We start from the raw sequence: 23,184 nt of genomic DNA on the forward strand, positions 1-23,184 counted from the left end.
CAATGGAAGACCGGGGAGATGACACATTTTTTTTTTTTTTTGTGTATCACCAAAAGTGGATTAAATGAGAAAAATTTTAGGTTCAAGGCCAGTAACATATTTTAGAAAAAACAATCATAATTAAGAATCACTGCTAAAGTACCGTTCAGTTGTATGCAAGGTCAGTCAATCTTTGCAAGTGTTTTGAAGCACTTCATTTAGCTATAATTATTTAACTTGAATGCAATACATTTAAATGATTGAAATTCTTTTTTTCCTTAGTTTAAGCAATGTGTTTATTCAACCTGTGCGTGTGACAATTAATATATTTGGCCTACTTTGCTGCATTTTAAAGTTAGTTGCAGAGAGCCAAGTATTTTTTTTGGTGGTACTTTTAAGTATAAGAACCACACATTTAAAGAATCTCAGTGTTTTATTTAATTTATTGCCCTGTCAGAGATGGAATTCATTGACAAGCACTGTATGCATAACTTTTTGTTTAACAGCAGGTAGAGCAGGTCCATTTCACACAGGGCCAGTTTGTATCGTTCGTGCGGGAGGTGGCGTGGAAGGAAAGGATTACATCACAACCACTTCTGACTCATCAGTAGTCTCTCTCGCTCTCTCTCTCTCTCTCTCTCTCTCTCTCTCTCTCTCTCTCTCTCTAGTATTTTTCTCCTAGGCTGGTGGTCTAGAGATCACAATTACAAAGGTGTGCACAGCCCTAAAATGAAAAAGACATTGATAAATATTGGTGCAAACCAGTCGGGCTGGGTGGCCGTTGAGAAAACAACATTATGCAGCCATGCAAAACAAGTCGTCATCCCCGCAGCTGTTCACTCACCAGACTCTTGAATACAGTCGGCCATTTCCATGTGAATGGTATCGTAAACGTCCTTTTTGATCACACTGGACACTCACACAGACCCAGGAGATCACCGAGATGAAATAAGATTACATGAGATTAACATGCTTTCTAATCCAGTAGGCAGCGCATGTCCTGGGAAGCTTCTGCTGTTGTACTTCACTCGTTTTAAAAGAAAGACAGTAAATGCATCATGATTCCAACAGATCCAAAGAGGAGACAAAAGCTGATGACCTCCAGGATGGCCATTTAATTTTTTTTCTTTCAATGCGTCTAATCTCTGAAATTGACCATTCTGTGTGGCACATCTAGGCGTCGTCTAGTCACTAGACTCTAGTGGTATGCAAATAATCACTGCTCTAAATCAGTTCACTTGTATTTAACTTTGATATTTGCGTATAATCTTTGAGAACTGCCAGTTTTTTTTTTTATAGTTTTGTCCTGTCACTTGCTCGTTTTTGCTTTTAAAAATCATGAATGTTAAGAAATGAATTGTTTTATAATCCATCCATCCATCCATCCATCCATCTTCTTCCGCTTATCCGGGGTCGGGTCGCGGGGGCAACAGCTTCAGGAGGGACTCCCAGACTTCCCTCTCCCCAGCCACTTCATCCAGCTCATCCCGGGGGATCCCAAGGCGTTCCCAGGCCAGCTGAGAGACATAGTCTCTCCAGCGCGTCCTGGGTCGTCCCCGGGGTCTCCTACCGGTGGGACATGCCCGGAACACCTCCCCAGGGAGGCGTCCAGGAGGCATCCTGATAAGATGCCCGAGCCACCTCATCTGGCTCCTCTCAACGTGGAGGAGTAGCGACTCTACTCCGAGTCTCTCCCGGATGACCGAGCTTCTCACCCTATCTCTAAGGGAGAGCCCGGACATCCTGCGGAGAAAACTCATTTCGGCCGCTTGTATCCGAGATCTCGTTCTTTCGGTCACGACCCATAGCTCGTGACCATAGGTGAGGGTAGGAGCGTAAATCGACCGGTAAATTGAGAGCTTTGCCTTTTGGCTCAGCTCTCTCTTCACCACAACGGACCGGTACAGGGTCCGCATTACTGCCGACGCTGCACCGATCCGCCTGTCGATCTCACGCTCCATCCTCCCCTCACTCGTGAACAAGACTCCAAGATACTTGAACTCCTCCACTTGGGGCAGGATCTCATCCCCGATCCGGAGAGGGCATTCCACCCTTTTCCGATCGAGGACCATGGACTCGGATTTGGAGGTGCTGACCCTCATCCCGACCGCTTCACACTCGGCTGCGAACCGTTCCAGCGAGAGCTGGAGATCACGGCCTGAAGAAGCCAACAGCACCACGTCATCTGCAAAAAGCAGAGACGCGATGCTGAGGTCCCCAAACCGGACCCCCTCAACGCCTCGGCTGCGCCTAGAAATTCTGTCCATAAAAATTATGAACAGAATCGGTGACAAAGGGCAGCCTTGGCGGAGTCCAACCCTCACTGGGAACGAATCCGACTTACTGCCGGAAATGCGGACCAGACTCTGGCATCGGTGATACAGGGACCGAACCGCCCTTATCAGTTGGCTCGGCACCCCGTACTCCCGAAGCACCCTCCACAGAACCTCCCGAGGGACACGGTCGAACGCCTTCTCCAAGTCCACAAAACACATGTGGACTGGTTGGGCAAACTCCCATGCACCCTCGAGGATCCTGCCGAGGGTGTAGAGCTGGTCCACTGTTCCACGGCCAGGACGAAAGCCACATTGCTCCTCCTGAATCCGAGGTTCGACCACCCGACGGACCCTCCTCTCCAGCACCCCTGAATAGACCTTACCAGGGAGGCTGAGGAGTGTGATTCCCCTGTAATTGGAACACACCCTCCGGTCCCCCTTCTTAAAGAGGGGAACCACCACCCCAGTCTGCCAATCCAGAGGCACTGTCCCCGATGTCCACGCAACGTTGTAGAGGCGTGTCAGCCATGACAGCCCCACAACATCCAGAGCCTTTAAGAACTCTGGGCGGATCTCATCCACCCCCGGGGCCTTGCCACCGAGGAGTTTTTTAACTACCTCAGTGACTTCGACCCCAGAGATTGGAGAATCCGCCTCAGAGTCTCTAGGCCCTGCTTCCTCGATGGAAGGCGTGTAGGTGGAATTGAGGAGGTCTTCGAAGTATTCTCCCCACCGACTCACGACGTCCCGAGTCGAGGTCAGCAGCACGCCATCCCCACTGTAAACAGTGTTGACGTTGCACTGCTTCCCCCTCCTGAGACGCCGGATGGTGGACCAGAATTTCCTCGAAGCCGTCCGAAAGTCATTCTCCATGGCCTCACCGAACTCCTCCCACGCCCGGGTTTTTGCCTCAGCAACCGCCGAAGCCGCGTTCCGCTTGGCCATCCGGTACCTGTCAGCTGCCTCCGGAGTCCCGCAGGCCAAAACGGCCCGATAGGACTCCTTCTTCAGCTTGACGGCATCCCTTACCGCCGGTGTCCACCAGCGGGTTCGGGGGTTGCCGCCACGACAGGCACCAACGACCTTACGGCCACAGCTCCGGTCGGCCGCCTCAACAATGGAGGCGCGGAACATGGTCCACTCAGACTCAATGTCCCCCGCCTCCCCCGGGACGTGGGAAAAGCTCTGCCGGAGGTGGGAGTTGAAGCTCTTCCTGACAGGAGATTCTGCCAGACGTTCCCAGCAGACCCTCACAGAGCGTTTGGGTCTGCCAGGTCGGACCGGCATCTTCCCCCACCATCGGAGCCAACCCACCACCAGGTGGTGATCAGTTGACAGCTCCGCCCCTCTCTTCACCCGAGTGTCCAAAACATGCGGCCGCAAATCCGATGACACGACTACAAAGTCGATCATCGAACTGCGGCCTAGGGTGTCCTGGTGCCAAGTGCACACATGGACACCCTTATGTTTGAACATGGTGTTCATTATTGAAAATCCGTGTCGAGCACAGAAGTCCAACAATAGAACACCGCTCGGGTTCAGATCAGGGGGGCCGTTCCTCCCAATCACGCCCTTCCAGGTCTCACTGTCATTGCCCACGTGAGCATTGAAGTCACCCAGTAGAACGATAGAGTCCCCAGAAGGAGCGCTCTCCAGCACTTCCTCCAGGGACCCCAAGAAGGGTGGGTACTCTGAGCTGCTGTTTGGTGCATAGACACAAACAACAGTCAGGACCCGTCCCCCCACCCGAAGGCGGAGGGAGGCTACCCTCTCGTTCACCGGGGTGAACCCCAATGTGCAGGCGCCCAGCCGGGGGGCAATAAGTATACCCACACCTGCTCGACGCCTCTCACCGTGGGCAACTCCAGAGTGGAAGAGAGTCCAGCCCCTCTCGAGAGGGCTTGTACCGGAACCCAAACTGTGTGTGGAGGCTAGTCCGACTATATCTAGTCGGAAGCTTTCTGCCTCACACACCAGCTCGGGCTCCTTTCCAGCCAGAGAGGTGACATTCCATGTCCCAAGAGCCAGCTTCTGCAGCCGGGGATCAGACCGCCAAGGTCCCCGCCTTTGGCTGCCGCCCAGCTCACATTGCACCCGACCCCTTCGGCCCCTCCCACAGGTGGTGAGCCCATGGGAAGGGGGACCCACGTTTCCATTTCGGGCTATGCCCGGCCGGGCCCCATGGGCGAAGGCCCGGCCACCAGACGCTCGCCTTCGAGCCCCGCCTCCAGGCCTGGCTCCAGAGGGAGGCCCCGGTGACCCGCGTCCGGGCGAGGGAAAACTAAGTCCATTTATATTACTCATCATAAGGGGCTTGTGAGCCGTGCTTTGTCTGGCCCCTCACCTAGGACCCGTTTGCCATGGGTGACCCTACCAGGGGCATGAAGCCCCCGACAACATGGCTCCTAGGATCATAGGGGCACGCAAACCCCTCCACCACGATAAGGTGACGACTCGCGGAGGGTTTTATAATGCTTCGGTATTATTTGCCAATACGTGCAAGTAGGAAGTATATTATCAGTGATGTACAATATGAACATTGAAACTTGAGGACTCTTGGTAAAATGTATTTTAAAAAAGAAGAAAAAAAATGCACTCATTTGGAATGTTTCCTGTGTCATCCTCTGTAGGTCACGACCTTCCCAGACTTTTGGGAGTGTGAGATTGCCATCTACTGGCCATTTTGAGCAGCGTTCCTTCAACTCAGAGCAGTAAACATACGATTCTTAAGCATTGTGCATCTTAAAAATGATACAAATTTGTAGTGTTTTTGTTGGTGATTAACTTTGATATTTGCGCCCTAGAATTTATTGTTTTATTTCTTTCTTCATTTGTTCTGCTTGATTGGTATACTCTTTATATGTCAGTAAAATAGAAATATTTCCATGTTATTAATTTATGATACTTTAAATTTTCCAGCATTATTGTTATGGATAATTTGGACCAATGCAAAGCAAATTGAGCCAGCCAGCTTGAAACGCATCGATGAGACGCTCGCTTTGTGTCATGTTTTCGGAAGTATATGATGAATTTAAACGAGTCAACATCTCAACACGCTATCGATATTGTTGTGGCGCTCCACTTGAAAGACAACTCAGCAAACATCACCCAAGCGTTTTATTGAAAGCGTATCAGCAGCAACAACAAAAAAGGCATGACTGTGAGCTGTTTGTGAATCAAACCCCTAACCATATACACACACACTTTATCACATTTTACACAAGTCACATTTACATTTTTATAGTATGTTATAAAAAAAATAAAATAAACAAGTGTTGGACATTTTGTCATTATTTCTGGTGCCAAATAGATCACAGCAATTTCAAAATAAAACATTTTTGCCACTAGCAACAAACTAGTGTATATGCACAATGTGTATATATATTTTATATTCTCTCTCACATTTGACATTGATTGATTGATTGATATATCTTTATTTGTAACATATTTAAAATATGAAAAATAGGGGAAAAATAAATAAAACAATTAACACTTTAGAGTGCCATATCTAAGTCCGTGAAACAAACAAATAAAACAAAAAAACAACAAACTGAAAAAAAAATACACAACAAAGAATGCTCACAAAGGAGTAGGAGGAAGCATAGCCTTTTAGATTCCTACCCCTTTCTCACTTAATCCATTAAACTAATAATTCAACATCTAAATCAATAAAACGGAACACATGAACCATATTTTTCGGACTAAAATGCACAATAAAGTGAAAAAAAAACCCCACATATAAGTTGCTCGTGTAAGTCGCATTTTGGGGGAAATGTATTCAACAAAATCCAACACCAAGAACAGACATGAACGAGCAACAACAGGCTAAATGATACGGTATGCCGGTCCGACCCGGCCCGGCAGACCCAAACGCTCTGTGAGGGTCTGCTGGGAACGTCTGGCAGAATCCCCTGTCAGGAAGAGCTTCAACTACCACCTGGAAGTTGGCATACAAGCTTCTACTATTGAAGTGGATGATTGATATGTTATGCTTTGATTGGAAAGTTAAATTCTAGTGCTCATCTGTGTAGTACATGCAGCTGTTTCCTGTATCATTGCATCATCTTCTTCTTTCTTTTTACAAGCTGGAATGAAAGAGAAGCAAGAGGAGATTAGGAATGGTCATAAACGGCGTGAGGCAAACAATGTTCTCTTTGGATGTTCCTGACGAAGGAAACATTTGTCGCTCACCTTGTTTTCTTTTGAGATGGAGGATTATTGTCACCACCACCACCACCGCCGCCACCAGACTGAGGACCATCAACATTGCGGCCCAGACCATAAAAATCTTCCAGTCTTCCTCTTCTTCACATGGCGAAGTGTGTGCGAAGAAGAGAGACACGTGAATGACTGTAGTCGTGACACCGAGCCGTCACGAGAGCCCCACAGCCAGTGGGACGTGTCTGAGTCACGACAAACGCTCACCCTGGATGCGTGCGTTGCTCAGGATGCTTCCGGCGTCCAGCTTGATGACAATGTCTTCCGGGACGCCGTCCAACTGGAACACGCATTCGTACTCCTGCTCCGCGGCGGGCGTCACCTCCACTTTCAGGTCGACCGAGGTCTGGAAGGTTCCGTCGTGGTTGGGGAGGGTCGGCCCCATCTCCACGTCCTCGTGGATCTCCTCGCCGTTCTTCCTCCAAAAGAGGGATGATGTAATGGGGTAAAAACCCGTGGCGTGGCAGGTGACCGGAGAGGAAGGCGTCTTCTGCAGGAGAGACACCTTGGGAAGCTCTGCATGCAAAGATGGAGGGAAACGTGTGAGGAGGGCAGGAAAGATGGAGAGAATGTGTAAGAAAGAAGATGTGTGGAGAGAGGACAATGTACCGGTTCTCGTCAGGAAGTCCCTCCCGTTCCTCAAATGCTTCTTCAACAGCTCAGGACACACCTCAGTCTGCATAATCTTCTTGACTTCATTAAGCCTGTCAATTTGGTCCAACTTGATTTTGGTGGTGAAAGCTTGTGGATGTGCTGCGATCCATGTCATCGTCTTCGCCTCAAATGATAGGAAGTCTTCTCCATCGTAACAATAGTGCTCCCAACCATCAACCTCATCCGTCTCATTGTCCCATTCACAGCCTTTCATCACCTGAATCATGTGAACACCTGAAAGGATCGCACACAGCATTCAGTGACGATAATCGGAGAGGAGCCGGCAGTGACACGTCTGTTTATTCGTCATGAAGTGTACCAGCACATGAAATGAATTTTACGAGCCGACGTAAACAAACCTCCAGTTTGGTTGAAGCGCTTTTTAGCAGTTTCAATGTTGCCTTTCATGATCTGCTCATTCTGAATATTGATCGCTGTCTCTGTCTCCCAGAAGTGCGGATTATCTTCTGTGATGTTGTTCACCCAGTCATGTTTTGCTTTCGTTTCCCTGTGGTTGCTGTCAAACTGCAGAATCTGAACGCCGTCAACATACGCCACCTCCAGGAACTCTGGTAGCTTTGCAACTTGAGACACCGTTGTAAAATAATTGAGCGTGTGAATGACTGAAAGACAAAAACAAAAGTGATACACATGATCTTGCTCTGTTTTTACATTGGGCAATTCATATTTTCAATTATTCTGTCTGCAGTTGGAACATTGCAGCACTTGACATGATGAAGTTCGTTGCCCCTCATCACCGATTTGAATATAAATATTTTATTTACACATATATGTATATAATCACATAACTTTTGCTATTCTCTTTAATTTGCCCAAAAAAACTATTCCCGTGTAATTGATCTATATTGTCTATTCGGGAGGTTATACAATGTTTCTTTTCTGAAAGATTAGATAAAACTTTATTGCTTTACCATGAAATATTAATCGCAAACTCTACTGTGTAAAATTTCATTACGGTACGTTCGCTTTTTCATATTTAATTGAATGGACATTTGTTTCATATATTCATTTTTAAGTTTTTCAACTTTAACAAGTAACTATTCCAACAGTTATGATAATAGAATTGTGTTCCCGTCTAACTATGAGGAAATGAGTGTTTAGGTAAAACAAGTTGTTTGTGTGTGTGTGTGTGTGTGTGTGTGTGTGTGTGTGTGTGTGTGTGTGTGTGTGTGTGTGTGTGTGTGTGTATATATATATATATATATATATATATATATATATATATATATATATATATATATATGGCATGCCGTTCAGGAAATTAACATTTGAATATATTGAATGAACCTTGAATATATTGAATGAACTTCGGAATATATTGAATGAACCTTGAATATATTGAATGAACTTCGGAATATATTGAATGAACTTCGGAATATATTGAATGAACCTTGAATATATTGAATGAACTTCGGAATATATTGAATGAACCTTGAATATATTGAATGAACTTCGGAATATATTGAATGAACATTGGAATATATTGAATGAACCTTGAATATATTGAATGAACTTCGGAATATATTGAATGAACCTTGAATATATTGAATGAACCTTGAATATATTGAATGAACATTGGAATATATTGAATGAACCTTGAATATATTGAATGAACTTCGGAATATATTGAATGAACCTTGAATATATTGAATGAACCTTGAATATATTGAATGAACCTTGAATATATTGAATGAACTTCGGAATATATTGAATGAACTTCGGAATATATTGAATGAATTTCGGAATATATTGAATGAACTTCGGAATATATTGAATGAACTTCGGAATATATTGAATGAACCTTGAATATATTGAATGAACTTCGGAATATATTGAATGAAACTTGACTGACGTCATCATTGCCGCCATCTTGTACATGCATTTTGTTGCTGCCGCAATTATGAACCAGTCAGCTCGCAATATCGTGTCAGCTATTCTTAGCAATGATGAAATTGTCAATGCACTGGCGAGTGCTTGTACCACCCAAAAATTAAATTAAATGAAGTTGTACTAAAACCAAGTCAAGTCAGGTGGTAGCCTTCAGAATTTGCTGGCTTAATAAAATGGCATCAGCTGAAATATTCCAGTACTTTACTGAACTGGATAACTTTTTTGCTATAGGTTGTACTCCAAATGACACTAACAGTTTGGAGACTGTATCTCGTCACATTGAGGATCATATCTCCATCATTGCGTCATTCATAGTGCTTATGAGTAATAATGTTCAACAAAACATTGCTGAAAGAACATTATGCGTCCTTCTTGAACGACTCTACGAGTCTCTAAATGAGATGTTGGCGGAAATAACAGTCCAGCTGGAAGTTGATGGACGACCGCATGACATGGGCACACATTCTGGATCTCAGAGAGGAAGGCTGAGGTAAGTAATATTTAAACAAGTGTATGGGGATCTAGGCTAATGCAGCCCAAGAATAATATCTACTTACAAACTTATTATTATTTATCATCACATAAAAAATATTATAGGCTGCAAGGTACTTGCTATAGGAATAAGACAATTAATTCACATGTGAATAAACACATTAACACATTTGTTTTTACTTTATTTTTTCTCTTTGAAGGTACAACATACCAGCTGCTCAGCTGATTCACATGCGAGATTTAGGGTTTAGCTGGATCACCATATCTCGGATGCTGTCTGTAAATATCCGAACACTGTACAACTACAGGACACAACTCGGTCTGATGGATTATGGGAGTTTCACTGACATTACAAATGACGATCTTGATCGTCTTATTGCTGATATTATCAGACAAACCCCCGGTTCTGGAGAGACCTATGTCACTGGTAGTTTGAGAGGGAGAGGAATCAGAGTTCAGCGTTGGCGGGTACGGGAGCGTTTAAGGGCAGTGGATCCAGTGGGGCGAGCCTTGAGAGGACGAAGGGCAATTCAACGGAGGGTCTACAATGTCTCTTCCCCAAATGAAGTGTGGTATGTTTTATAAATTTGATTAACATTAGTTATTTTTTCCTAGCTGGTCAATAATGCGCAGCAAAGGGTCGCAGGCAGGAGTTGAACTGCATCTGCAGCAGAGGACTTGTAGCCTTAGTACATGAGGCGCATTACATCCGAGATTGGAACATTCTTATTACCAAGTACAAATAGTCTTACAGCAAAATCAATGAAGTTACATTTTTATGTACATCCAGTGTTGTCTATTACAATAATAATCATAATAATAACAACAACAATAATGATAATAATATTAATAATAACAATATCAAAAACAGAAATAATAATACATTTCTTCTTATTTCAGGCATATTGACACAAACCACAAATTAAATCCATGGGGATTTGTCTATCATGGAGCAGTTGATGGCTACAGTCGCTGCATTACCTTTCTGAGATGTTGCACAGACAACCGAGCATCGACTGCCTTGCATCTTTTCCAGGGTGCTGTGAATGTATTTGGACTGCCACACCATGTCAGGAGTGATGCTGGTAACGAGAACATTGATGTTGCACGGTTCATGATTGCAAATCGAGGAACAAACAGAGGAAGTTTCATAGTTGGACGCAGTGTGCATAATCAAAGGATCGAAAGACTGTGGGCAGAAGTAAACAGGGTTGTGTCAGCATACTATAAAGACCTTTTCCTCTTCATGGAATATGTCAGAGTTTTAGACAGCACTGACCCTCTTCACATTACAGCTCTTCAACATGTTTATCTTCCTAGAATAAACAGATCTGTGGATGAGTTTGTGATCCAGTGGAACAACCACAGCTTGAGGAAAATGGCGAGTCGGTCCCCACTGCAGCTGTGGACAATGGGAATGCTCCAACTTCCTCAGGATCAAAGGCCACTCAATCGTGTGCCTGTGCAACCCCCTTATGATCACCAGTGGGATGTGGAGTTAAGGCCCATCAACCCCTTCACTGATGATGGAAATCATGGAATTGAACTTTTTGTCAGAGCATGTGACCTACTTGAGAGATAGTCTCCTAGCATTAGTAATTCAGTTGTTCCACTACTGTGATATAATATATTGTCACAGACCTGGATACAAATAAGTAATTTGAGTTTTAATCGTTTAAGGGATAATGGACAAAAGGAGTGTACAGGTCATAGGACCTAAGATTTTCTCATAACATACTATTCTTTCATATGATGTATCACCATATAGATATTCTTTCTCCAGGCTGTTAGGGCCCTGAACTCGCTACCCCCTTCTGCGTAGCGTGCGGCACTGTTGCGCTATTTTCGGGAATGTCTGCTGTACGCGCACTTGCTCCTTTTTTTTTTTTTTTTTTTTGCTCCTCTTATTTATTTATTTGTTGTGTTATTTATTCATTATTTATTCAGCACGTTTTTGTTATACTTGTTTACTTGTTTGTCTGTTGTGAGCCATGTCTTGTCACCGTGGGATAGGGGGGAATGAAATTTCGGTTTCTTTGTGTGTCTTTGGCATGTGGAGAAATTGACAATAAAGCTGACTTTGACTTTGATACTGTAAGTTTCATATGATGTATCACCATATAGATACTGTAAGTGCCATGCATCCATCCATCCATCCATTTTCTGAACCGCTTAGTCCCCACGGGGCATTTTATATTCAATTGTGGATGAAGTATTCAGTTCTTTTCAAGTAAAAGTATATACAGTAAGAGTTTGACTCTTTCAGTTGTACTGTTAAAAGCATAGGGTTCTCAAACTTTTCCACTTCCGGACCCCTAAACTGACACAAACTGAGATGTAGTGAAGTAGAATTATAAAGTATCATGCAATGCAAATGCTCAGGCCTGGCAAAGACCTGAAATCTTTATTTAAGAACAATTGGGTACATGTACTAGTTACTGCCCACGACATGACAAGTCGGGTATGTACATTTCCCAGTGATACTAAATTGACAATGAACCAGTCCACACAAAGTAGGAACACAAAACCATCCATCAGAAGGCCTCACACATAAAATACAGGCATCTTGAAAGAGAGTTTTTTTTTCTAAAAGTAATTTTCTTTGGGCTGACTTTAACTTTTACAGTATACAGTCAGAGTTCTGACTTTTTTGTAGAATGAATTTAAAAAAAAAAGTTCCCCATTAAAAAAAATATTCAGTGGCCCTAATACTCTTCCATATTTACAGTACTGGTAAAGGAAAGGTAAAAACTGCACTGTATGCATTATGAAAATAATTAACCATGGAATACTGTAAACAAAAATTAGTTCCATAGCAATAATCTCCGCCAGGCATAATCTCACATACATTTGTCTGTATGTCCGCAGTCCGCTGTGTGAGCAACGTGACAATGTGTCGCCGTCCATCAAATAGCCTGCGTTCAATACTAAATTAAATATTCAGCCTGCATGGTTGTGGGTGATTCTAATGATATCTATATGAACAGCTTCTCTTTTAGTTCATGCAACCCATGCAACCGCTGCAGCTTTCCATTCTCTAACCTCTACAAGTGCCGCGCCGGAGCGCAGTGCCATAACGCAGCGGTCCACAACCTTTTTTGCACCACGGACCGGTTTAATGTCAGACAATATTTTCACGGACCAGACCCCCCGCTCAACGTGCGGTTTAAATTAACATAGGTAGGGTTAATTCTTACCTCTTCTGTCTTGGGCCCTTTCTAGTTAATGGGCGTAGATTGTACAGGGGGGCTGTTGTGGGGCACTGCTGTGAGGTCGATGGCAAACTGAGGTTGCGATGATTAACAGAAGCCTGGTCTGTTGTGCGCCCAGGTCTGCCCCGATTAAAAGCAGCCTGGACTTCTTCGTCCAAAGCATGATATTGCTGGGCATGTGTCTCCGGGGGATTTTGGGTGGTACAAGCACTCGCCAGTGCATTGACAATTTCATCATTGCTAAGAATAGCTGACACGATATTGCGAGCTGACTGGTTCATAATTGCGGCAGCAACAAAATGCATGTACAAGATGGCGGCAATGATGACGTCAGTCAAGTTTCATTCAATATATTCCGAAGTTCATTCAATATATTCCGAAGTTCATTCAATATATTCCGAAGTTCATTCAATATATTCCGAAGTTCATTCAATATATTCCGAAATTCATTCAATATATTCAAGTCAATCTTTAGGATAATAAACGAGTTGTAAGCAAAAGTAAAACTTACCAGGCGTCACGCTGCTTATTTGCACGACCGCAACAAAGAGTAAATTCATTCCAAGCATCAAGTTAATTGAAGGACGGAAAACAGCAGACGCGAATCTAGACTGTTGAAACTCCTCGTTCGACGGGTGTTGTGCTCGATTTTATTCCACCCGTGAGACTTTGTTCCCCCCGCCCCGCGGGAGCGCGCACGCCTTGTTTGGAAAGCGAAAAACCGATGCCGTACGGCTTCAGCACTATGTTGTTTTCAATAAAAACATGAAGAACTCACGTTTGCGTCAGTCAATTTTTTTTTTTTATAAAGGATTATTCTCATTTGATGTCTTTAAATTCATCCGCGTCCTGCCGTTGAACGGGGTGCATTCAAAGACCAGTCGTACAGACGGAACACTCAGTCCCTTCTCCAAAAAGCAACAATATAATTACGTGAGCTCTTTGCATAAACCTCGATGCAAAGAAACTCCTCTTTTTGTGTACCGTTACATGCTACAAGGAGTGATTATCATTCATCCATCCATTTTAATACTCAGGTATTTTCAAAGCAAATTAATATTGTTGCAGTTATTAATTTTCTTTGAAATGACAGCGCAATATAATTAAAAGCTGACACTATAGCAATGTCAAACATTTAAGAAAAAGCCACACACGTATTGTGATCAAATCTTTCATAACGAGAATGATTTGAGTGAATTGATTTGAATGAATAATTGAGAAGAAATTTCAGTTCTGAAGCCTCCTTTTGTCCCAGGTGGTGGGGAGGGGGGATAAAAATTGTAACAGGAACGCTATAAAAAAAAAAAAAAAAAAAAACTGTTGGAGTTCACCACTTACCGTTCTCAAAATAAGGGTGGGGGGGGACATATCTTCACGGGGCCGCCGTGAGGATGTGTTCCCCCCTGTAATTTGGCCTAGTGTTGGATTTTGTCCACAATTTAGGGAGCGCGCTATCTGCGCCTCACGGCAAAAGCCATTGCCAATCACCCGTTATCCAATTTTAGCTTTTGCTGTGACATCATTAATCTATTGCTGTATAATCTTTGAGAACTGCCAGTTTGTTTTCTTTTTTGTAGTTTTGTCCTGTCACTTGCTTGTTTGTGCTTTTAAGTTGTCAGGTTCAACGTGCTAACTGAATATCTGAATAAAAGAAAAGGATCAGCAGACAAAAAACAAGTGAGGCAGAATATTGAGTTTTCTCACGAGGAGTGAGATACAGATTGCTTTCTACAATCTACTAAAAAATCTCTTTACACTCCTCGCTCTTTTTATTTGGAATGCCCTACCCACAGTGTGAGACGATTAGCCCCTGAGGGGGGGAGGGGGGGGAAGAGATTATGGGCTTTGTCTCGTAAGAAAAGAAACAAAAAGTAATGCACAAATTGTTGCGTGCAGATATGGCTATATCAGCAAAACAGTTTAAGCAATATTCCGAGAGATAAAAAGAGAAAGTGACGTTCTTTAAGGAAGATCAGAAGGTTCATGACGCATCATTTGACGTGTTGTTTTTCTAACATAAGTCATGAATGTTAAGAAATGAATTGTTTTATAATGCTTTGGTATGATTTGTCAATACGTGCAAGTAGGAAATATATTATCATTGATGTACAATATGAACATTGAAACTTGAGGACTCTTGGTAAAATGTACCTTAAAAAAGAAGAAAAAAAAATGTACTCATTTGGAATGTTTCCCGTGTCATCCTCTGTAGGTCACGACCTTCCCAGACTTTTGGGGGGCTACCGAACACCATCAGTTTCATGTGCGCATTCACGATCGAACCCAGGTTAAGAACCACTGCTTTAGAGTGCCATATCTAAGTCCACGAAACAAACAAATAATACAAAAAAACAACAAACTGAAAAAAAAATACACAACAAAGAATGCTCGAAAAGGAGTAGGAGGAAGCATAGCTTTTTAGATTCCGACCCCTTTCTCACTTAATCCATTAAACTAATAATTCAACATCTAAATCAATAAAACGGAACACATGAACCATATTTTTCGGACTAAAATGCACAATAAAGTGAAAAAAAAAACATATATAAGTTGCTCCGGAGTGTAAGTCGCATTTTGGGGGAAATGTATTCAACAAAATCCAACACCAAGAACAAACATGAACGAGCAACAACAGGCTAAATGATACGGTATGCCGGTCCGACCCGGCCCGGCAGACCCAAACGCTCTGTGAGGGTCTGCTGGGAACGTCTGGCAGAATCCCCTGTCGGGAAGAGCTTCAACTCCCATCTGGAAGTTGGCATACAAGCTTCTACTATTGAAGTGGATGATTGATATGTTATGCTTTGATTGGAAAGTTAAATTCTAGTGCTCATCTGTGTAGTACATGCAGCTGTTTCCTGTATCATTGCATCATCTTCTTCTTTCTTTTTACAAGCTGGAATGAAAGAGAAGCAAGAGGAGATTAGGAATGGTCATAAACGGCGTGAGGCAAACAATGTTCTCTTTGGATGTTCCTGACGAAGGAAACATTTGTCGCTCACCTTGTTTTCTTTTGAGATGGAGGATTATTGTCACCACCACCACCACCGCCGCCGCCGCCGCCACCAGACTGAGGACCATCATTGCGGCCCAGACCATAAAAATCTTCCAGTTTTCCTCTTCTTCACATGGCGAAGTGTGTGCGAAGAAGAGAGACACGTGAATGACTGTAGTCGTGACACCGAGCCGTCACAAGAGCCCCACAGCCAGTGGGACGTGTCTGAGTCACGACAAACGCTCACCCTGGATGCGTGCGTTGCTCAGGATGCTTCCGGCGTCCAGCTTGATGACAATGTCTTCCGGGACGCCGTCCAACTGGAACACGCATTCGTACTCCTGCTCCGCGGCGGGCGTCACCTCCACTTTCAGGTCGACCGAGGTCTGGAAGGTTCCGTCGTGGTTGGGGAGGGTCGGCCCCATCTCCACGTCCTCGTGGATCTCCTCGCCGTTCTTCCTCCAAAAGAGGGATGATGTAATGGGGTAAAAACCCGTGGCGTGGCAGGTGACCGGAGAGGAAGGCGTCTTCTGCAGGAGAGACACCTTGGGAAGCTCTGCATGCAAAGATGGAGGGAAACGTGTGAGGAGGGCAGGAAAGATGGAGAGAATGTGTAAGAAAGAAGATGTGTGGAGAGAGGACAATGTACCGGTTCTCGTCAGGAAGTCCCTCCCGTTCCTCAAATGCTTCTCCAACAGCTCAGGACACACCTCAGTCTGCATAATCTTCTTGACTTCATTAAGCCTGTCAATTTGGTCCAACTTGATTTTGGTGGTGAAAGCTTGTGGATGTGCTGCGATCCATGTCATCGTCTTCGCCTCAAATGATAGGAAGTCTTCTCCATCGTAACAATAGTGCTCCCAACCATCAACCTCATCCGTCTCATTGTCCCATTCACAGCCTTTCATCACCTGAATCATGTGAACACCTGAAAGGATCGCACACAGCATTCAGTGACGATAATCGGAGAGGAGCCGGCAGTGACACGCCTGTTTATTAGTCATGAAGTGTACCAGCACATGAAATGAATTTTACGAGCCGACGTAAACAAACCTCCAGTTTGGTTGAAGCGCTTTTTAGCAGTTTCAATGTTGCCTTTCATGATCTGCTCATTCTGAATATTGATCGCTGTCTCTGTCTCCCAGAAGTGCGGATTATCTTCTGTGATGTTGTTCACCCAGTCATGTTTGGCTTTCGTTTCCCTGTGGCTGCTGTCAAACTGCAGAATCTGAACGCCGTCAACATACGCCACCTCCAAGAACTCTGGTAGCTTTGCAACTTGAGACACCGTTGTAAAATAATTGAGCGTGTGAATGACTGAAAGACAAAAACAAAAGTGACACACATGATTTTGCTGTTTTTACATTGTGCAATTCATATTTTCAATGATTCTGTCTGCAGTTGGAACATTGCAGCACTTGACATGATGAAGTTCGTTGCCCCTCATCACCGATTTGAATATAAATATTTTATTTACACATATATGTATATAATCACATAACTTTTGCTATTCTCTTTAATTTGCCCAAAAAAACTATTCCCGTGTAATTGATCTATATTGTCTATTCGGGAGGCTATACAATGTTTCTTTTCTGAAAGATTAGATAAAACTTTATTGCTTTACCATGAAATATTAATTGCAAACTCTACTGTGTAAAATTTCATTACGGTACGTTCGCTTTTTCATATTTAATTGAATGGACATTTGTTTCATATATTCATTTTTAAGTTTTTCAACTTTAACAAGCAACTATTCCAACAGTTATGATAATAGAATTGTGTTCCCGTCTAACTATGAGGAAATAAGTGTTTAGGTAAAACAAGTGGTTTGTGTGTGTGTGTGTGTGTGTGTGTGTGTGTGTGTGTGTGTGTGTGTGTGTGTGTGTATGTATGTGTGTATGTATGTATGTATGTGTATGTGTGTGTGTATGTATGTGTGTATGTATGTATGTATGTATGTATGTATGTATGTATGTATGTATGTATGTATGTATGTATGTATGTATATATATATATATATATATATATATATATATATGTACTATTATACGGCTGACTAGCTCAATCAGTAAGTGACATGACTTACAAACGGAAGACCCGGGTTCGATTCCCGGCAGGGGCACAATATGAGCAATGAGCGATTACCTTACCAACAGTCAGTGTGGGTCCTTAGGCAAGACCCTTAACGATAACGCCTACCTCAGAGATAATGAGAGTACAAGAAACGAAAGACATGCCGGCTCAGCCGTCGCCCGGACAAACAAGGTCTGCGTCAGGTGCTGGGGAACCAGAGCACCTTGATGAAAAATGGGCTACTGGAACAAGACACGAATGGGCGAGATGCGAGAATAAGGATCTGTTGGAATGCTACTACTTCAGCAACCCGAGCGAGAGGGGTTACATGCGGAGAATGCGGGAACAATGGCAACTTCAATACCCACAGTCAACACTATCGGCCAAGCAACTAGTAGCTCAATGTTCCAATATCCAATATCTGCTATCACACCTCGAGATTGATGAGATACAACACAAATGCCATAGCGAAGGCCAACCAGAGCACCAAGTCAGAGACAGGTTAAATCCATGTAAAAGCCCAGAGGTTGGGTACGAAACCCCAATAAGCACAATCAAGCTGAACGAGGCAGCAACTGACCTGAAGAACAAGATCACGGTGAGAATGAATGCTCGGGAACCTAGATACACACTGCAGAGGCTAAGTGAAGTACCCTCAGAAAGTCTCCTAGAAGATGTGAATGCAGCATTGACAACAATTCCTACGGCTACCATCACTGAAACCAATGAGCTGATATACACCTCAGCAGCAGTGATCCTAGAAATGCTTGGCTACAAGAAGAATGACCATATGCGACCACAACAGTGCCCACCATGGAAGAGAAGGCTGGAGGCCAAAATCAAGATAGCACGGAGAGAAGTGAGCCAAATGACAGAGGCCCAGAAAGGTGCAATGAAAAAGCAAGTTCCCAAAAAATACAGCCATATGCCCATACCTGAAGCACTCGAAACTGCCAAACAAAGACTCCAAGCCTTGGCCAGCCGCCTAAAGAGGTACACAAGAGAGAATGAAGCCAGACGAATAAACAGGTTGTTCACAACACAACCAGCGAAAGTGTACGCTCAGTGGCAGGGGAATAATAGCAGAGCAGACCCACCAAGGCTGGAAACTGAACAGTACTGGAAGGATATATGGGAGCGGGAGGCATCACATAAGAAGGATGCACAGTGGCTGGTGGCTCTGAGAAAGGACCACAGCAAGCTCCCTGAACAGAACCCAGTAACCATCACAGTGGCAGACATCCAGAGAAGAGTCTCAGGAATGAAAAACTGGACAGCACCAGGCCCTGACATGATCCACAGCTACTGGCTCAAGAAACTTACAACTCTCCATGAGCGCCTGGCAGCACAAATGAACCAGCTGCTAAGGGATGGGACTCACCCTGAATGGCTAACCCAAGGGCGTACGATCCTGATCCAGAAGGATCCATCAAAGGGTACAGTCCCATCCAACTACCGGCCAATCACCTGCCTCTCCACAACATGGAAGCTGATGTCGGGCATAATATCAGATAAGATCAGCAGGCACATGGATCAATACATGAGCACTGCTCAGAAAGGGATTGGTAAAAATACCAGAGGAGCAAAACATCAACTCCTAGAACAGTCACCCAAGACTGCAGAACTAGACGTACCAACCTGAGCACTGCCTGGATTGATTACAAGAAAGCATATGACTCAATGCCACATACTTGGATCACTGAATGCTTGAGGCTGTACAACATCAATGGGACTCTGAGAACCTTCATCGCCAACTCGATGAAACAGTGTAAAACCACACTTGAAGCCAATGGCAAGCCACTTGCACACGTGACCATCAAATGTGGTATATACCAAGGAGACGCTCTGTCCCCAATGCTGTTCTGTATAGGACTGAACCCCCTCAGCCAAATAATCAACAAGACGGGCTATGGATACCAACTCAGGAATGGGGCCACCATCAGCCACCTCCTCTACATGGATGACATAAAGCTGTACGCTAAGAACGAGCGGGACATTGACTCCCTGATCCACACTACCAGGATCTACAGCTCTGACATCGGAATGTCATTCGGACTTGAGAAATGTGGCCGCATGGTGACTAAAAGAGGAAAGGTAATCCACACAGAGGGGGTCTCACTCCCAGAAGGAACAATAGCAGACATTGAGGACAGCTACAAATACCTTGGAATTCCACAGGCAAATGGCAACCTTGACGAGGAAACAAGGAAAGCAGCCACAGCCAAATACCTCCATCGAGTAAGGCAAGTCCTAAGAAGTCAGCTCAATGGCAAGAACAAGTCCCTAGCCATTAACAGCTACGCCCTACCAGTAATCAGGTACCCTGCAGGAATCATACGGTGGCCAAAGGAAGATATACAGACCACAGATATCAAGACACGGAAGCTCCTAACCATGCATGGAGGGTTCCATCCCAAGTCCAGCACCCTGAGACTGTACACTAGCCGTAAAGAAGGAGGTTGAGGACTAGCGAGCGTGAGAGCCACGATCCAAGATGAAACATCCGAGATCCATAAGTACATCAGGGATAAGGCCCCAACGGATGACGTGCTCAGTGAATGTCTCAGACAATGGGCATCAAAGGAAGATGAGGTGCTGGAGGGACCATCATGGGAGGACAAGCCCCTACATGGGATGTACCACCGAAACATAGCTGAAGTAGCTGATATCCAGAAATCCTACCAATGGCTAGAAAGAGCTGGTCTGAAGGACAGCACAGAGGCACTGATCCTGGCTGCACAAGAACAGGCCTTGAGCACCAGAGCAATAGAGGCCCAAATCTACCACACCAGACAAGACCCCAGGTGTAGATTGTGCAAAGAAGGTCCTGAGACAATCCAGCACATAACTGCAGGGTGTAAGATGCTGGCAGGTAAAGCATACATGGAGCGCCATAACCAAGTAGCTGGAATAGTGTACAGGAACATCTGTGCAGAGTATGGACTGGAAGTCCCAAGATCCAAGTGGGAAACACCTCCAAAGGTGGTAGAGAATGACCAAGCCAAGATCCTCTGGGACTTCCAGATCCAGACAGACAGAATGGTAATGGCGAACCAACCGGACATTGTGGTGGTGGACAAAGAGCAGAGGAAAGCCGTTGTGGTTGACATAGCCATCCCAAATGATGGTAACATTAGGAAAAAGGAACATGAGAAACTTGAGAAATATCAAGGGCTCAGAGAAGAGCTGGAGAAGACCTGGAGAGTTAAGACTTCAGTGGTACCTGTGGTCATTGGAGCACTAGGGGCAGTAACCCCCAAACTGGAGGAGTGGCTGAAACAGATCCCAGGAAAAACATCTGACATCTCAGTCCAGAAAAGTGCAGTACTAGGAACAGCAAAGATACTGCGTAGAACCCTCAAGCTCCCAGGCCTCTGGTAGAGGACCCGAGCTTGAAGGGAAAAAGAGACCACCCACGGGGGGTGAGGAAAAGTTTTTGTTTTTTATATATATACTGATATGAAAGAGACCTCGGACGACAACTGTTGCTCAAGTCTGTGTCTGTATTCAACTCACGCCCGAGCGTCATGACGTCACACAGCCCAGCCTAAAACAAGTTTCCGCTCATGAAATGACGCAGCAGACATGAAGAAAATTTAACAAACAAATTAATAATAAATGCGGCAGTTCAAAATCAAGAGCGTCAATCTTTAGGATAATAAACGAGTTGTAAGCAAAAGTAAAACTTACCAGGCGTCACGCTGCTTATTTGCACGACCGCAACAAAGTATACAAGTAAATTCATTCTAAGCATCAAGTTGTTTGTCACATTTCATAGTCAAGCGGGGTCAAAATCTGAAATTGTAAATAGTCCCAACTGGCGGACGCAGAAGGACGGAAAACAACAGCTGTGAGTAACTCCAACGTAAAGTCGAGTTTGGATTTCTCCGAAATCATTTGCACAGCCATAACAAAAAATACAAGTAAATTCATTCCAAGCATCAAGTTAATTGAAGGACGGAAAACAGCAGACGCGAATCTAGACTGTTGAAACTCCTCGTTCAACGGGTGTTGTGCTCGATTTTATTCCACCCGTGAGACTTTGTTCACCCCGCCCCGCGGGAGCGCGCACGCCTTGTTTGGAAAGCGAAAAACCGATGCCGTACGGCGTCAGCACTATGTTGTTTTCAATAAAAATATGAAGAACTCACGTTTGCGTCAGTCAATTTTATTTTTTTATAAAGGATTATTCTCATTGGATGTCTTTAAATTCATCCGCGTTCTGCCGTTGAGGCGGGGTGCATTTAAAGACCAGTCGTACAGACGGAACACTCAGTCGCTTCACCAAAAAGCAACAATATAATTACGTGAGCTCTTTGCATAAACCTCGATGCAAAGAAACTCCTCTTTTTGGGTACCGTTACATGCTACAAGGAGTGATTATCATTCATCCATCCATTTTAATACTCAGGTATTTTCAAAGCAAATTAATATTGTTGCATTTATTAATTTGCTTTGAAATGACAGCGCAATATAATTAAAAGCTGACACTATAGCAATGTCAAACATTTTTATGAAGAATTATTTTCATTTGTTGTCTTTAAGTTGGCGGCTCGGTGGCGCACTGGGTAGCACGTCCGCCTCACAGTTAGGAGGGTGCGGGTTCGATTCCACCTCCGGCCCTCCCTGTGTGGAGTTTGCATGTTCTCCCCGGGCCCGCGTGGGTTTTCTCCGGGCACTCCGGTTTCCTCCCACATTCCAAAAACATGCTTGGTAGGCCGATTGAAGACTCCAAATTGTCCCTAGGTGTGAGTGTGAGTGAGATTGGTTGTCTGTCTCTGTGTGCCCTGCGATTGGCTGGCAACCAGTCCAGGGTGTCCCCCGCCTACTGCCCGATGACGGCTGGGATAGGCTCCAGCACGCCCGCGACCCCCGTGGGGACTAAGCGGTTCAGAAAATGGATGGATGGATGGATGTCTTGAAGTTCATCCGCGTTCTGCCATTGAAGCGGGGTGCATTCACAGACCAGTCGTACAGACGGAACACTCATTTACTTCACCAAAAAGCAACAATATAATTACGTGAGCTCATTGCATAAACCTCGATGCAAAGAAACTCCTCTTTTTGGGTACCGTTACATGCTACAAGGAGTGATTATCATTCATCCATCCATTTTAATACTCAGGTATTTTCAAAGCAAATTAATATTGTTGCATTTATTAATTTTCTTTGAAATGACAGCTCAATATAATTAAAAGCTGACACTATAGCAATGTCAAACATTCAAGAAAAAGCCACACACGGTTTGTGATCAAATCTTTCATAACGAGAATGATTTGAGTGAATTGATTTGAATGGATAATTGAGAAGAAATTTCAGTTCTGAAGCCTCCTTTTGTCCCAGGTGGTGGGGAGGGGGGATACAAATTGTAACA

General features: G+C 44.3%; 2 protein-coding genes and 2 long non-coding RNA genes across 5 annotated transcripts; 2 read left to right on the forward strand and 2 right to left on the reverse strand.

Annotated features, from left to right (window-relative positions):
* The first annotated feature begins 8 nt into the window (after positions 1 to 8).
* On the forward strand, positions 9 to 5,841 carry LOC125987323 (uncharacterized). The gene is made up of 2 exons (XR_007487976.2): positions 9 to 160; positions 4,886 to 5,841. It is a non-coding gene; the product is annotated as an uncharacterized lncRNA (long non-coding RNA).
* LOC125987255 (H-2 class I histocompatibility antigen, K-B alpha chain) lies at positions 5,358 to 13,422 on the reverse strand. Its single transcript, XM_049751520.2, has 6 exons — positions 13,254 to 13,422; positions 7,487 to 7,750; positions 7,083 to 7,361; positions 6,681 to 6,989; positions 6,447 to 6,560; positions 5,358 to 6,340 (listed from the first exon to the last, which is right to left on the reverse strand). The coding sequence occupies exons 1-6, from the start codon at positions 13,309 to 13,311 to the stop codon at positions 6,261 to 6,263; spliced, it is 1,104 nt and encodes a 367-aa protein (XP_049607477.2). The 5' UTR covers positions 13,312 to 13,422; the 3' UTR covers positions 5,358 to 6,260.
* Positions 13,423 to 14,246: 824 nt separating this feature from the next.
* LOC125987319 (uncharacterized) lies at positions 14,247 to 15,098 on the forward strand. The gene is made up of 2 exons (XR_007487965.2): positions 14,247 to 14,353; positions 14,955 to 15,098. It is a non-coding gene; the product is annotated as an uncharacterized lncRNA (long non-coding RNA).
* LOC125987253 (H-2 class I histocompatibility antigen, K-B alpha chain-like) lies at positions 14,433 to 21,919 on the reverse strand. 2 transcript variants are annotated; one of them, XM_049751517.2, is made up of 7 exons: positions 21,501 to 21,919; positions 21,327 to 21,357; positions 16,791 to 17,054; positions 16,387 to 16,665; positions 15,985 to 16,293; positions 15,745 to 15,864; positions 14,433 to 15,638 (listed from the first exon to the last, which is right to left on the reverse strand). In XM_049751517.2, exons 2-7 carry the CDS (start codon positions 21,337 to 21,339, stop codon positions 15,559 to 15,561), a joined length of 1,065 nt encoding a protein of 354 aa, XP_049607474.1. In that variant the 5' UTR covers positions 21,340 to 21,357; positions 21,501 to 21,919; the 3' UTR covers positions 14,433 to 15,558. The 2 variants fall into 2 exon arrangements, with proteins under 2 accessions (XP_049607474.1, XP_049607473.1); XM_049751516.2 differs by lacking the exon at positions 21,327 to 21,357 and having other exon boundaries at positions 21,501 to 21,880.
* Between the last annotated feature and the right edge of the window lie 1,265 nt (positions 21,920 to 23,184).

The sequence above is a fragment of the Syngnathus scovelli genome, chromosome 19 (assembly GCF_024217435.2).
Source record: "Syngnathus scovelli strain Florida chromosome 19, RoL_Ssco_1.2, whole genome shotgun sequence".
NCBI lineage: Eukaryota > Metazoa > Chordata > Actinopteri > Syngnathiformes > Syngnathidae > Syngnathus > Syngnathus scovelli.